The sequence below is a fragment of the Rhinatrema bivittatum genome, chromosome 4, assembly GCF_901001135.1.
Source record: "Rhinatrema bivittatum chromosome 4, aRhiBiv1.1, whole genome shotgun sequence".
Classification (NCBI taxonomy): Eukaryota; Metazoa; Chordata; class Amphibia; order Gymnophiona; family Rhinatrematidae; genus Rhinatrema; species Rhinatrema bivittatum.
The window spans coordinates 15,109,402-15,126,065 of record NC_042618.1 but is presented as its reverse complement, the minus strand read 5'-3'; the positions used below and the strand labels follow the sequence as shown (position 1 = coordinate 15,126,065).

The 16,664-nt window shown below is 41.8% G+C and overlaps 1 protein-coding gene across 6 annotated transcripts in view; it reads right to left on the bottom strand.

Moving 5' to 3' along the window:
* The window catches only part of SPATA7 (spermatogenesis associated 7), a 191,367-nt gene that overhangs the window by 65,825 nt on the left and 108,878 nt on the right, over positions 1–16,664 (bottom strand). For 3 of the 6 annotated variants that reach the window (XM_029597738.1, XM_029597739.1, XM_029597741.1), the window contains one exon: positions 4,068–4,195. The exons of 1 other annotated variant lie outside the window; for it this stretch is intronic. In XM_029597738.1, coding sequence (XP_029453598.1) covers positions 4,068–4,195 — 128 coding nt within the window. The remainder of the gene's footprint in view (positions 1–4,067; positions 4,196–16,664) is intronic. 2 more of the 6 variants (XM_029597743.1, XM_029597742.1) reach the window with 1 other exon arrangement.

Below are 16,664 nucleotides of genomic sequence, written 5' to 3'. Positions count from 1 at the left end.
GAAAAGGTAGACCTTTGAGCAAGTTGGGCATTAGCGTCCACCAGAGAAGTGCGGCCTTTAGCTCTGGTGTGATGTAGATAGGAGTGGACATTGGTTGAGTGGCTTGTATCCACTGTGTTTTGAGTGTCCATTGTAGAAGTCGCATGGTCAGTCTGGCCATGGGAGTCACATGAACCGTGGAAGCCATGTGCCCTAGAAGAATGAGGCACTGGTGAGCCGTCACCTTGAATCGGTTGCGGAGATCGTGAGTTAAGAGGACAAGTGTCTGAGCACGGTCTCTTGGTAGAAAAGCGGTCGCTAGCGTAGTGTTGAGCTCTGCCCCTATAAACTGTAGTAGATGAGTTGGTGACAGATGGGATTTCTGGTAATTGATGAGAAACCCCAAAGAATGAAGGACTTGGATGGTGAGCTTGAGGGACGCGACAGCACCTTCTTTTGAATGACTTCTGATGAGCCAATCGTCTAGATAAGGAAACACGTGCACCTTTTGTTTGTGTAGGTGTGCCACTGCTGCAGCCATGCATTTTGTGAATACTCTGGGTGCTGATGCGAGTCCGAATGGCAGCACTCTGTATTGAAAATGTTGATCTAGTACCCGAAATCGCAGGTATTGACGATGAGGAGGATAGATGGGGATGTGAGCGTAGGCATCTTGAAGATCCAGAGAGCAGAGCCAATCTCCCCTTTGAAGAAGAGGCAGAATGGAGCCTAGGGATACCATTCTGAATTTTTCTTTCTTGAGAAATTTGTTGAGGTTCCTGAGGTCTAGGATAGGACGAAGGCCTCCTGTTTTCTTTGGAATGAGGAAATATCGGGAGTAGAATCCTCTGCCCTTTTGAGGACCAGGAACTGGTTCTATGGCCCTGGCCTTCAGAAGGGTGGATAATTCTGTTTGAAGAATTATGGAGTGTTGATTTATTGAATGAGAGTGAAGTGGTGGTTTCTCTACTGGGGTAGTTGAGAAATCCAACCTGTAACCGTGAGTCGTGATGGATAACACCCACTGGTCGGTGGTGATGGAGGCCCAATTGCTGAAGAAGTGTTGAATGCGGCCTCCTACAGGTGTTTCGGGGAACGGATTTATGCTGCTGCTCTCTGGGGATGTTCAGAAACCAGACGTGGCCGTTGTTTGTGGAGGCGGCTGAGGCCTCGGCTGCCTTTGCCTAGGCTGCTGGCGCTGTGCTGGGCGGCTAGGCCTCTGTCTACCTGCTGGGGGGTAGTATCTTCGTTGGCGATAGTAAGGCCTTCGAGTGTCTCTTCTTGGAAACTTTCTAGAAGAGGCCTGCGACTCCTGAGGCTGAGATGACAATTGCTTCAAAGTCTCTGAGTGGTCCTTAAGCGTCGCTACCGCTTCCTTTATCTTGTCTCCGAAGAGATTATCCCCCAAGCATGGTAGATCAGACAAATGATCTTGGACTTCTGGGCGAAGATCCGATGCCTTCAGCCATGCCCACCGTCGTGCAGCTATAGCTGATGCGGACAACCTTGATGCTGTCTCACAACAGTCGTAAGTGGCCCTGACTTCGTGTTTCCCCGAGTCAAGGCCTTTATGTACCAGTGCTTGAAATGCCTCTTGGTATTGATCCGGTAGGGTCAGAGAAAGCTCTTGAACCTGTTTCCAAAGGTTCCTTTGGTATTGGTTCATGTACAGCTGGTAGGATGTAATTTTCGATACCAGCATGGAACCCTGGAAAACTTTTCTGCCTAGGTTGTCTAACAACCTACTGTCCTTCCCAGGCGGCACTGAAGCATGAGATTTCTGTCTCTTCGCCTTCTTTTGGGCGGATTCTACCACCACTGACTGGTGGGGTAGTTGTGGTCTTTGGAATCCCGGGGTTGGCTGTACTAAGTACGTGGCCTCAGCTCTTTTATTAACCGGTGAGACAGAACTTGGATGCTCCCAGATTCTGTGTTGAAGTTCCTGTAAGACTTCATGAACTGGGATTGCCAACATCTCCTTTGGAGGGTCTACGAACTGTAAGACTTCCAAAGTCTTTTGTCTCTGATCCACCTCTGTTTGTATAGGGAATGGAATGGTATCAGCCATTTCCCTAACAAAGTTTGTGAAGGAAAGATCCTCCGGTGGAGACTTTCTGTGATCCTCAGTTGGAGATGGTTCTGAGAATAAATCTTCTTCCGAAGAGTATTCTGAATTGGAATCATCCGGTTCCTGCTGTGGCTTGGGATAAGGAACTGACGGTCTTACAGGCGAATGTGGCCTAGGGGGCCTTGGCACCCCTGAAGGGCCTGGAAGTGGATCCTGCGGTGCTTGCCTTGTCAGGATTCCCAGTAGTGTGTCCAATTTGCTGAAAACTGGGTGCAAAATGGGGACATCCTCCCGAGGAACCGGTGTTGGCATCGGCCTTCCTGGTGAGGGCACTGGCATGGGCATCGGTGGCACCGAAGACGGAATCGGAGGAGGCGTACGAGGTAACGGTGAATGCACCGGGGTTGGAATCGATGTCGGTTCCCGCGGCATCGTCGATGACCCCGGAATCGTTGGTGCGGAGATGGGCATCGATGGTTGTGGAATCGGCATCGATGGCGGAATTGCGTCTCGAAGAGCCTGTTGCACCGCTTGACGAATGAGCGCATCAAGTTCCACTCGCACAGCTGGTGAAAACAGAGCAGCTGTGGAGGGAGGCGGTGTTGGCGATGCCGATTCCTCCTCAGGGCCCTGAGGAGGTTCGGAACCCGGCATCGATATTGGTGGGGATCGCCCGTCAGTAGGCCTTGGAGCCTCTGCTTCCGTCCGGGTTTTCTTAGCTGGAGAAGCCGTACCTGTGGTAGTGTCTCCGGACACCGACTCCCTCCGCAGTCGATGTCGATGGCGATGCTTCTCAGGCTGTTTGTCGCTTCCTGAAGTGGATGCCCTCGATGAAATCGACGGGGATGGAGTGGAAGCGTCCCCCGCAGCTGGAAGTTTCTTTTTTAATAGTAGTTGCCGAACCGAGGCCGATGGCGATGACTGGGCCGAAGTTGACGGTCTTGGCAGCAGCTGGACTGAAAAAAGCTGCTCCATCCTTTCTGCCCTTAGGCGCCGACCCTTTGTGGTCATTTCAGCACAGGATGAACACGCCTGGATGTTGTGATCCTTGCCTAGGCAAAGAACACACTCACCATGCGGATCGGTAATAGACATTGTTCTATTACAATTCGGGCACTTTTTAAACCCGGAGGCCATGGCGCCAGACGGCCGTCGACGCGAAGCCCGAGTTTTATTGTTCCCAGCCGGGAATCGAAAAGGAAAAAAGTTACCAGCCGGTAACAAATGGGAAAAAATCCCTTTTTTTGATATAAATTTGTCGAAATTTTCCGATTTTTTTTGGAGATGAAAAATCACCTCAGACTCCAATCAAACCGCGAGGCTAACCGCTTCGCGGAAAAAAGAAGACTGAAGAGAGACCCCTGTGGCAGGGAATATCATAGCATGCTGGGCATGCTCAGTAGGCACTCCGGTGCCAGTCAAAAGTTTCATAGAAACTTTTAAAGAAGTTTTCCGTACATAGGGCTCCATTACTGATGTCACCCATATGTGAGGACTAGCATCCTGCTTGTCCTGGGATAACTATTACTACATTTTATGATTGAATTTGCTTTATGTTATGTAATTTCTGCTCTACACTTAGTACGAGTAGGGTGATCTATGTTTTTTTTATTATATTTTTATTGTAGATTTAGTAATTTGTTGTAAATAGTCTGGTGATCTTTTTTTCCCCAGACAAAAGCAAACTATAAATGTAAAATGAAATGAAATTCGGGTCCCTAAAGCCTTTTACAATTCACCCCTTTATATGTTAATAAAAAGCTTTAGATAGCTTAGAACCATGTGTTTTCCCCACTATCAATGATTCTGCTCATCACCACTTTTCTATTACAGTGACTGTTTTTCTTTCAGATTTTATTACAATTTTTCACTGGGGTTTCAATGAAGTAACATGAAACCTGCATAACTTCTAATTTACAAAAAAAGAAATGGAAAATTAGCCCAATTTTGCAAATGCCAGAAGTTAACACAAGCGATCACATTGCCACATCTAGTATAACATGAAAGGAACAGCCATTACCTTTCTATGCTCAGATGAAACCTGGCTAGCTCCAGAACTGGGCCTGGATAGGCATCTGGCTGACAGACAGTCTCGCTCATACCTGGCTACCTCCTTCTTGAGCTTCTCTCTCCGTTGCTGATCACTGTCTTGGAAAAGAAAATCCAAAATAAAATTCCTGGGAATTCATTTAGATGCAATAATCCTTGTTGATCATTTTGGTTTTTGGGCCTCAATTCGTTTTCCTCGACTATCGATTCAAGTTTTATTTTACTTCCAAAAGGGCACCCAGAGATGATATGCATTCTTCTTTCATGATGAACACCATGTGCGTTTAAACAGTTTCAATAAGTTTTGCCACTATCTGCAATAGGTCTGTGGGTGCTCTGAGTGTCTTGGGTACTCCTGCTATCAGGAGATGAGACCGAAGAGGTGATATGGGAGGTGGATCTGATATTTTGGGCGGGGGGGGAGGGGGTGTCAAGTACCCATGCAGCTGAAGCCTATAAGTGCCATTGGACACAAATGTTCTATGCAACATCTTTCTATACTTTAAAGCGGGAACTCAAATGACTAAAGACATGAAAAATACTACTGACAATATTATATACTTCATTTGGCTGATTTGCCACAAAAAACCGCTATAAGGCTAACCCCAATGGGTATCAGTCTTCATTTGTTCTAGAAATCGGCAAGATGTGCCCAGGAGTTTTCTAGTTTGTGTCTACACAAAATATTCAATGCATCTAGCCCTGCGAATCTGTCATCTAACATCTACAATACAAACAGTACTCAACCTGTGAAGGTCAATAACATAAGGCAAATCCCACATTGCATTTTCATCTGTCACCTGCAGAATGCCTTGATCACAGATAAACACAGCTACAGGTCAAGAGAAAAAACATCAAGATGCATGCTGTAAAAAGAAAGGCAGGGGACGCTTCATAATAAGATACGTTTGGATGAAAATCTTTTTGAAAAACAAAACAAGTGGGCCCGCACCCCCGTGCCCACCACATAACCACATGCCACGCTTGGCAGCCCGGATGCGTCCAGCCGGTGGGACTCCAGTGTCGCGGGGGAGCTGAGCTGTGGCTTCCCGTCCCCCTCCTTCCTCGGCCCAGCTGGATGCGACGGTAAAGCAGCCAAGCGAGGGGAGGGGGAGGAGCAGCTGCGGGCTGATGATGTCGCAGCCCGTTTAAAGAGCCACGACCGAGGCGCATCTGGCCTCTTTGTTCCTGGCCAGGGTTGCGCTTACCTTTTAAACAGGAAATTTCAGGTCGACTAATGCTACAGGTTTTATGTTAGTCAATTGTATAGCTGTAAGAACCTTTGGTTAATCTGTATTTAACTGCTTGAATATGTGATGGATATCACCCAATGTTAGCTAGTGTGGCATGTTTACTGTTGCAATACGCAATTGAGGCAGCTAGCAGCACGTGTTACATAGTCACACGATGGTGAAATGTGCAATCGTAGGGTTCATGTCGCAGTAGAAAGGGGAAGATGGTTACCCGGGCCGGTAGGGGCATTTCGAACGAGGTGCAGGCGGGCATCACGGTCCAGGTCAGCAGTTGACTGGCGCCTTGGGTGGGGTGTTCCACACACCACAAGTCAGGGTCCCCCCTTGCTTGGGGACAAGGTGAGGGGCCTGGGTTCGATGCTGCCTTGCCTGGTTATTACGGCAGGCAGCAGAGATGGTGGTGTAGCCTGGTCTTTGGCAACTGCCATACCGACTCAGGTACCAGTTTGTCTAGGGGTACATATAGTTAATAAACTGTGGCCTTTTTAATCCAATATCTGTGTTTGTTTTTATTCCATTGTATTAAACAATGTATGTATGTATGGCTATGGGTCAATCAGAGGTGATGGGAGCAGTAGGAGACTGGGGAATGGGAGGGACATAGATGGGACGACACTACAGTCGCAGCTGCTAAAGTTTAAAAAGGTCAATCACAAGAGAAAAATTCAGCTCTGTAAGAACTCTATAGAAAGAAAGGTCTAGCAACCATCATATCTGCCATTTTCTCAGAACTCTTTTATTGCCTCCACACAGAATTATTTCGTTGTATGCAACCACCTGAAGAAGGAGTTATACACTCCGAAACACTGCTGTGTCGGAGGATGCATTCCAGGATCTCGCATATTATTTCTTTGAGTTGTGGATCAAGATAAGTGCACGCATTAGTTATATTACACTGCTTGCCTTTATTATATATCTCTGCCTAGAGAATTCATAAGTCCCACGCAACCTATGATTAGACAAGCCCAGTGCTCCATGGGCTTGACAATATAAGCCATTAAGCATACGTGGCCAGATATGACGGTTGCTAGACCTTTCTTTCTATAGAGTTCTTACAGAGCTGAATTTTTCTCTTGTGATTGATCTCTATATTTCAGCCTCTTCTTGGTCATCTATATTGCTATTTTCAAAGTTTAAAAAGGGGCATGATTTTCTTTTTTAATTTGCAATTCTGAAAAAACTTTAAAACAATCTTTCATGTGGGTTGGTAGCGAGCTCTATGATTACAATTTATGGAGTGAAAGTTAACGTTTTGGTGCTTTTATTTGCTATTGCGATGCAATACCTATTTAGGCGATTTATTAACCACTCCACTTTATGAAGGTCTCTAAATACATCCTCCCGTGGCTTGTACTAATACTTCTCTGGTACTCTCGTATGGTATTTTATAAGTGAAAAGAAAGGAAGCAGAATTCCAAGAAGCAAAATGGCAAAGTAAGCGACACATAACTAGAAAGAGAAATTGACCATGTTCTACAACATTACTAATTACTGTCCTCTTTAAACAATGAGATTTGCCAAAATATAATACTATTAATTTACAGGACCTTCAATGAAAAATTTATGAAAAAGAAAAAAAACATTTCAAAGGGTCGTGGATAACTTGAGTAGGTGCCTCCATTTTCCAAGTAGTTAGTGAGGATTTCTTTTCCTTCTCTCGCGAGCTAATTTTATATTTTCTAAATATCTGTAATATTTACCATAATGTGTTTTGAGATTCTACTTCTCAACAGCCCTATAGATACACTTGTTATTACAATGCAATATCCCACTTGGCTTTTGTCTGGATCTTGAAGAACATGTTAATAAAAACTGTGCATCTGAATCTAAGATTTGCAATGCTATTGTTAAAGTCACTACCTTAGACATCTTTCTGAAACCGGAAATATAAAATTGCCATAACACAAAAAAATTGAATAATGCTTTATTCAGACTCATCATTAACAATAAGAGGTGGCAAAGTAAAACATTTCTGCTCTTGTGAGGACCCTTTAGCATAGCAGACACAATATATATTAGCTCCCCACAAACTCTTTTGAATGAATTTAACAACTCAATATTTATTCTTTACTTGGATAACACCAGCTTAATTCATACCAGACAGATGCCACAGTACTTTCAATAATGAACCTGGCGGCATTCAATTTCTCAAGTTTGCGTTTCCATAATGTAACAGTGATGAAGAAGAATGTTTTTCCAGCATTATTTCTACAGTGTTTTTACAAAAAAGTGATACAAATACAAATCTACTATAAAGGTTTTCAAAAAACCGAGAGTACAACACCTTAATTAAAAATGACCACAGTCGAGGGAAGGAGCAAGATGGCTGCCAAGCTCTAGTTTTGTTCCCAGTTCCTTGTTCAAACTTCTATTTACCTGTTGTTATTTTCATCACCATGGTCAAGAGGAAGCGTGAAGTGCGTTCCTTTCTTGCTGAGCTGTCCAGCTTTCCTTCCTCCGAATCCATGGATTGTTTTGTGGTCCTGGGAGAAGCAACTTTGACTCCCTCTATGGGTGAAATGCTTTTGGGGGTTACTGTGATGAGAGAAGGGTTACAGACCTCTCTGGCTGCTGAGATCTTGCATAGCCCCGGAGACAAGGCTGCTCAATCTGGGAGCATTGCTCAGTTGCTTGCTGACATTGATGGTGCCGGCTTGGACAGCGGCTGTGAGAGAACAGGGCTCTGCAACTCTAGCGTCTCAGGGCCTTCTTTCTATGCATGGCCTGGGAAAATCTGGGTAAGTCAATTTCGGGTCATTTTGTTCAATTTTCTGCTCAGAAAATTAGCAGAGAAAGATTCTTGGTTTGAGACTGTGCTAATTGTAACCAAAGATTGAAAGTTGCTGAGAAACTATACAGTTCGGTGGGAACATAACATACTGATGCAGGATAACTTGGTGCTTCAAAATAAGGGGGTCATTTTCAAACACGATCGCATACGAAAAGGGACTTTTTGCGTGCGATACCTAAATCGGGGTGGAGTCGGGACTGGAAGGGGAGGTGTCGGGGCGGACGCGGCGGAAAGATCGCTGGCTGCGATAAGGTAAGAACCTTATTGCTGCCAGTAGCGCGGTAGCTTAGAAAATCTAGGCCTAAATTGGAGATTTTTGAGAATACTTTAAAACAGGAAATCTTTCCAGAGTTTGAAAAAATCCCTGCAGAGGAAATCTTCAAAAGATATTTGTTTGAAGTATTGAAAATTTCTCCAGAACATGAAGTAGTTTGGAACTCACGATTTTTAATTTTTTTAATTTTTTAGTATTAAACAATTTGTATTTAATAGATTCCCTCCCCGGAAGTCTAACATGTCAATCACAATCAAAAATGATTGTTCTAATGGATTTTTTATTGTGATTGACATGTTAGACTTCCGGGGAGGGAAGTGGATATATAAGTTTGGAGGAATTGAAGGAGTTAGTTTAAACGCTGAGGGGCCATTATACTGTGGAAGGGAGTATAGATAAAAAGAACGTTTGAATGTAAAATCGATTTCTACAGATCTTTCTTGTTAGAGTAAGTAATATAATGGACAGTGGGTGGATACACATAGTATTCAATGTATGGTGTGTGAATGGTTTACTTGGTGAGAATGTTTTTAATGGTGTGTTTATCTTAGGATAAAAGCATGGGTAAAGGAGGCGTCCGGATTATATGCTGATACGAGGTGTCCTCTGACGAAGGCTGGTGACAGCCGAAACATGGTCCATGTTGGGGCAGTGTTTGGAACGCTATAATGGGAGCTAAGTATTTTTTAATACAAATATGTCAGTTTAATAAAAATAAGAAAAATTGTTTTTGGTGTGTGAAAATTGGGTTGATGAAACGGGTGGTTAAAGGTTGGGGTACAACGTCAAGTGATTACATTATAGTGCCTATAAGCGGCTGATGCTGTTTGCGGCCCATTGCGTGGCGAGAGACAGTGGATTAAAAGTGTAGCACAAAAGTCTGATGACGTTGTCCCTTTTGTTAAATAATCTTTTCACTAGTGATTGTTGATAAATGAATTGTTTCCTCTCTTTGTTTGGATAACTTTAGGTTCCTTACATGTTAATTTTCTTTCCTGGAATATTACCAGATCGGTCCAGATGCACTACCGGCAGATGGAAACAGAGAATGAAAGCTATGCCACAATTAGCCTTATAAGGAACTGTGCCACTTGCAGCATTTCAGTATGAATTTCACAAAGCAACCTCTTCCCACGAGCAGGGGTAATCCAATAAAACTAAATGACAACACGCTATGAACCTTTCAAACCATTGAACCCCCATACCAAGAGGGCTCCCAGACTCAGCACTGAGCCACAAGGCTAAACGGAAAATCAATTTCAAATAAATAAAAGTGCCTGGGTGGTTTGCACCTATGGGGGCTGTTGAAAATTGCTTTCTAAATGTCCAGAATTAGTATTCTCTGACCTCTTTTTCCAGCCCAAGTCCCTGTTATAAGCATGTGCTGAATGAAGTCTTTTTAGTCAAGTTTCCTATAGAGAAACTATCCTTATGCCTGTGTCTCTGACTGAATTGTTCATTTAATTTCATGTTCATGTTCAGTTTACACACGCACTCAATGCCCCTGACACTTAGAATCCCTCCTCTTTCTTATCTCCTATAGGGAAACAGGCCAATTCCGGGGAAATCTCAGGGTTGTCAGAGCACATTGTGACATCACTGAGCATTTTGAAAGCTACCCTGTCATTGGTTAGTGCCTTTAATCAAACAAGGCACCATGAAACCTTCATACTTTTTTTTTTTTAAAGGTGATTGAATTATAGATGTTTACAAAAGCTGTGCAAATGGTTAGCGCTAAAATTCAAGCTCTGTTACAGCTCATGTTTCAAACTTGTGCTATTTCAACCATTTTTTCAGTCTTTGTTTATACAGAAAATGCCTAATCTTGGGCTCCTTCTCCAAATCTTGTCGATGACATCCTATGTCAACAGCTTGACTTCTTTTAGATATCTTAACATAAATTTTCTATCATTTGCTTCTACTTTTTCTCTTGTCTATTATCAGTCCTGTCACCGAATGATTTTATATTCCATTAATTATTGGCTTAAAAAAGGATTTTAATAAAGCTGAGCAAAAACTCAGGTGTAGTCAGCCACAAGAATTTAATGCAATATCACAGACACTTTTCTTTGGTTATGTCACAATGCTATTTTAAATGTCCACTATACTAATCCGGATTGCATTATTTACACTACTTGGGGATACATTTTGTATGAAATGCACTCTGAGATGTCAGATGTTTAAAACTGTCAGCAATATGCAACTTTCACAATTGAAAGCAACAGTGAATTTCCGTAATATCCAATAACTATGGTGACTAAGCACAGCATGACTGTTTCAAAGGGCTGACCCTGTAAAAATAGAGTTCTGTGTTATACTAAATTTTGACATGGTTAATGCATTATTGTACATCTTTATACATAAATACCTAAAGCATTCATTCCCTTTGTGTTCACCACTCAGTTGCCCTTTTCACTTTCTGCAAACAATTTATTTTTTCACAAATTATTTGGGAGAAAAAGTAATTGCTTGTAGTCACCAATTGCTTCATTGAATTCAATGGAATGTGTTGACCTTTATTACAAAAAGCCATTTGTGCATTTAACTGTAAAACACTTCAGGCAATTATGATAAATCAGCTGCAGGCACTACTTGCAACCACAAAAATTAAGCCATGTTTTAGTTTTACAAGTTAATTTAATGACTTTGTGATACACTTAGGCTTGAGTAAAAACACTATAATCTTATAATACATATAGTAAATTCTGGAAATACAAGCCATATTGTTTATTTACAGAATATACAACAGCAGTAGGACATTTCCTAGAGAAAGCAAAGTTGCTTACCTGTAAAAGGTGTTCTCTAAAGACCAGTTACACAAGTGGGGCATGTAAACATGCTTTGTTCTCATGTTCCAGCTTTCTGTAAAGGCCTAAAGGCTTTCGCACGCATAAACTGGCATTCCTATGTTGAGAACAGCTTGATGAGGCCAGTAGGGTCTCGCCGCTTCATAGAGCAGTGTCCTGCCATTTGGAGGACTGGTGGCATTTGGGCACTTCAAGAGCCAGTGGGGACGGCCTGGCCAGAGAGGTGAATGTGATGGTTCACAGGAGCAGCCTGCGGACCACCAAACGTTTCCGAAAAGCAAACTGATCATCAAGTGTGTTATTTTCATTTAAGAAATCATCTAATTGAAGCATCACACATTTTTTCAAGAATTTTAGCCATAGCTGGCAAGTTTGAAATCATGTGATAACTGTAACATCATCCCAGAAGCCTATAAACATATTACTAATTTTTGAAGCACTACTAGATAAAAGACAGTCCCTATTCCATGGAGCTTACTATCTAGTCAAGACAACGATAAACATATGAACATCATAGCAGAGGTTTCGCCATGCCATCTCAAAAGCATTTTAGGTCATACAGATAAGAGTACTTTTGGCATTCCTCATCAGTATCCAATAGATTGGGGAATTATGTCCATTCTTTGGAGGGGGAAACTGGGTGAATTCCTTGATCACTTCCAAGATGGTGTGCATCTAGTAGAAGACCTCACAACAATAGAACATTTGTACACTACTAGATTACATTGCCAGCCACTAGGGATTATATACAGCACAGATTCTGTGGAACAGAACTGGAAATGGTTACACATCTCATCACTGGATATGATGTGCTGTTGTCAGGCGACCTTTATATAGAAAGGCACAACAAGATAGCAAGGTTTATTCATTGGAAGCTGTGTAAATATTATAACACTGACATACCAAACAAACACTTGGAACACATCCCTAATAGAAGAGAAGAAAGAAGTTGTGACCACCTGGGACATTCCTATTCCCACCAACAGGAAGATTGATGCTAGAAAACCAGATATCATGGAAAAGGAGAAAACTACAAGAACAACATTGCTGACAGAAGTGTCAGTACCCAGCAACTATTCTGTTGCTGATATGGAGAAAGCAAAGATCCTTAAATACCCAAAGATGCAATCAGAGACCAAGAAAAGATACAGAAATTACATAAGAAATTGCCATGCTGGGTCAGACCAAGGGTCCTTCAAGCCCAGCATCCTGTTTCCAACAGAGGCCAAACCAGGCCACAAGAACCTGGCAAGTACCCAGACACTAAGAAGATCCCATGCTACTGATGCTAGTAATAGCAGTGGCTATTCCCTAAGTCAGCTTGATTAATAGCCGTTAATGGACTTCTCCTCCAAGAACTTATTCAAACCTTTTTAAACCCAGCCACACTAACTGCACTAACCACATCCTCTGGCAACAAATTCTAGAGCTTAATTGTGCATTGAGTGAAAAAGAATTTTCTCCGATTAGTCTTAAATGTGCTACTTGCTAACTTCATGGAGTGCCCTCTAATCCTTCTATTATCCGAAAGAGTAAATAACCAATTCACATTTACCCATTCTAGACCTCTCATGATTTTAAAGACCTCTATCATATCCCCCCTCAGTCTTCTCTTCTCCAAGCTGATCAGCCCTAACCTCTTTAGCCTTTCCTCATAGGGGAGCTGTTCCATCCCCTTTATTATTTTGGTCGTCCTTCCCAATTATACTGGGTGCCACTGGCCTGATTAAGAAAAATTTCCAAGCACACTTTGATATGCTGCCTATAAAAATTACATCCTATGAACTTCAGAAGGCAGCTCTGTTTAGTACAATGCAAGTACTGAGGATATTAGCAGTAAATTTGAGAGATTGGGATCATTCTCAACACATCCTGACTTAAGAATGAGCTTCATTCTTGTCAAAAGATATACCCAAAACAAACCCATTTGGAGAAACTGCCCTCACAGAAGTTTATACAAGATGTACCTAATGAGATATTTTGCTTGCTGGTGAATAGTAGATCATATGCCAGCAATAATTTTAATAGTGTAGGATGTTTTGGAAATTCTTCTGATCTTAACTTTGTACTACTGAGTTAGGGATACATTTTATTGGGCCAAATAAATCTGCTTCTAAAGATAAGTCTACCTTGAGACAAAAGGAAGTATATTACCTCTCAACAGTACAAAGATTTTATTTTAATGAGATATATCTAAACAGTATAATCATGAACTTAATAAGTGGAGTTCCTCCATTTCAATATAACTGCCAGTAGTTATTTAATACGTTCTTTATACTTTTATTAATCTTGCTGGATTAAACTATAAATGTTTACAAAAACTAAAATGAAACTTTTTATGCTATCTTTTTTTTGGGTTATTTGTGTATTATCTATCTATATTTCCATTACGCTAAGTATCCTTAAGAATATCAGAACCACAAATCCATGCATGCAATGGAGCAAACCCAGGACTGTGTCAGTCTGTTCGATTGACCTGGCATCACTTGGCATCCCTATTTCCATTCTTTTCAATACTGAGTGGTACTCTAGAACAGTGTTTCTCAACCTGTGCCTTAGGACCCACCCATTCAGTCTTGTTTTCAAGATACCCAGAATGAATATACATGAGGTCTATTTGTATGCACTGCCTCTACTGAATATGATGAACTATACGTGCATACATTGTTGATATTTTGAAAACCAGACTGGATATGTGAGGCCCAAGGACAAAGCTGAGAACTACTGTCCAAGAAAACTTGATGCAGCTGTAAGATGACAGTGCAAATAAATGATTAGGTTAATAGCCCACTGGTTAATATCAAATACCTCTTATGAACAAATTCAGATCTCTCACTCATTGTGTTCACTGGGCAATGGAATGCCATAGAGTTGTCATGTCTGTGATATGGTGTAAAGGTATCAATGCAGCATTTGGGAAGAGGGAGGATAGCATACAGGCGTAGAAAGAAGAGGAGAAGCTTGCTATTACTGAAGCCCAAGTCACTTTGTGCTCCTCTTGCCTTAGTAATACCGTATGTTCAACTTTCCCCGTCAGCTCTCCACTATCCTACAGGGCTTCCAAGAGGGAAGACTTCCTGTATGTCCTGGGAAGCTACAGCTATAGAGAGTTGGTGGACAACGTCAGTGGGGAAGAAAAAGGCAAGGGGAGGTCACAGGAGCAGGATCAAATAAAAACCTTAAAAGGAATTACGGAAACATCTGTGAAAAATGTCCTACATTCTGGACTGAAGGTTTTCAAAAAGAAGTTTGAAATGTCAATTGTATATTATGGGAACTGAACTTTATGCATGTGTGTTTAACGCATCGACATTTCCTGTTGGTGTGTTAAACCAACTACTCTAGTTAGACAAAGAGGCTGTGTAGAAATGATATCAAAAGTTATCACTCATTTATTGATACTCAAACAAGCATAGTGCTGATCTCCCCAAAAGTATAATTTAACAATGAAATTACTTCTTTCCTTAAGTATCATCTAAATGCTATTGCATTCCTGGTATTTCATTTCATGTGTAAGGCAAACTTCTTTTAGGTCAACAACATACAAACAAGTCATGTCCCCGTCCGGCAAAGAAACAGGCTCGATATGTGCAGCAGGCCGGCTCTCCACATGTTGATACAAAATGGCGATCGAGGCATTGGGGGGGGGGGGGGGGGGAGGAGTTGCCGTGGGAACAGTAAAGTCCTTCTGTGCCTGGCTGCTGCGAGCGGGAGAGAGAGAAAACTGCTCTCCGCTCCTTCCCCCGTAAGCTGCCGGTCCTCGTACAGGGTACTGATTAATAAAAAGTAAAAACCTTTCCTCTTTTTTTTTTCCCCGACAGCTTAAAGTGACAGAGGGATTTTACTTCTCTGACAGCAAGAGACCCGAGGCATGACTCTTCTCAGGGAATTTTACTTCTCTGACAACAACATGTCATGTCAAATAAGAGTGAAAACTTGATAATTTGATACAAGGACTCCTAATCACTCTGGAAGAGTTATTCTAATCAAATGCTTCAACAAATGTATTGTTTCACTATTCCCTCGTGGTCAGGAGAACAGGACATTCTGAACCCTATTCATTCCCTGTTTCTATATTTCCGCAAAAAGCAATTAACACAACCTGGCACCATAAGCTGTTTTAATGAATTAATATTGATCTTGTAAAAAAAATTGATATTTGCCAACCTGGTAGTGCAGATTTCTTTTTCTTTCTTTCAGAAGGAGCAGCTATTAACTTTGAATCTCAAGCAGCCTGTCCTCTGCAAAGGACTTTCAATCATCCTCTGAGTCACTGAATGGAAGTGAGTTAATGACACTTGTTTTAAACCTCCCTGTGGATTTATTGTGCTACAGTACTTTTGGATATTATATCTTACTGCTTACAGACGTATGCAGCATATGCTTTCAGCTTAATGGTGCTGCGGAAAGAGCTAGTTAAGAGCATGCTGGTTACTGTCTTGCCCTCCCACATTTATAACCTTCAAAAAGAGAGAGTGAATGACAAAGTTGATCATGAGGGAGCATTGGGAGCAAAAGATGATTTTGCTGGTGGCTGAAGAGGATTGGTGAGACTCGCTTTACTGGGTAATTTTGGGGGAAGAGTGAGATTGTGGAGTAAATTAATCTTTAGTTTGTGTGCCTGATAAAAAGAAAAGAAAGGTTAGGTAATTCTAAGGGTGTCTTTAAAAAAATGAAGTGAAAGAAGCTATTTTAGCCAAAAGAACTTCTTTCAAAAATTGGGAAAAAAAATCCAACTGAAGAAAATAGGAAAAAGCATAAACACTGGCAAGTTAGATGTAAAAAATCAATAAGACAGGCAAAAAAGAGAATTTGAAAAGAAGCTGGCCATAGAGACAAAAATTCAAAATAAAACCTTCTTCTAAATATATCTGCAGCAGGAAGCCTGTGAGGGAGTCGGTTGGACAGTTAGATCAGTGTTTTCCAACCATTTCATGCCCAAGGAATACCTACAATAGAAGGACTAGAGGGCACTGCATGAAGTTAGCATGTGGCACATTTAAAACTAATTGGAGAAAATTCTTTTTTACTCAACGCACAATTAAACTCTGGAATTTGTTGCCAGGGGATGTGGTTAGTGCAGTTAGTGTAGCTGGGTTTAAAAAAGGATTGGATAAGTTTTTGGAGAAGTCCATTACCTGCTATTAATTAAGTTGACTTAGAAAATAGCCACTGCTATTACTAGCAGCAGTAACAAAGGATAGACTTAGTTTTTGGGTAATTGCCAGGTTCTTATGGCCTGGATTGGCCACTGTTGGAGACAGGATGCTGGGCTTGATGGACCCTTGGTCTGACCCAGTATGGCATGTTCTTATGTTCTTAAAAATGTTGCATGACCCACCAGCCTTCAGACAGTGTGGACAGGATGAGGATTCATAAGGTCAAAAGAAGAGCTAAGGAAGTACTGAAAACCTCATCAGTCTCTCTTCCACATTTTTTTTAA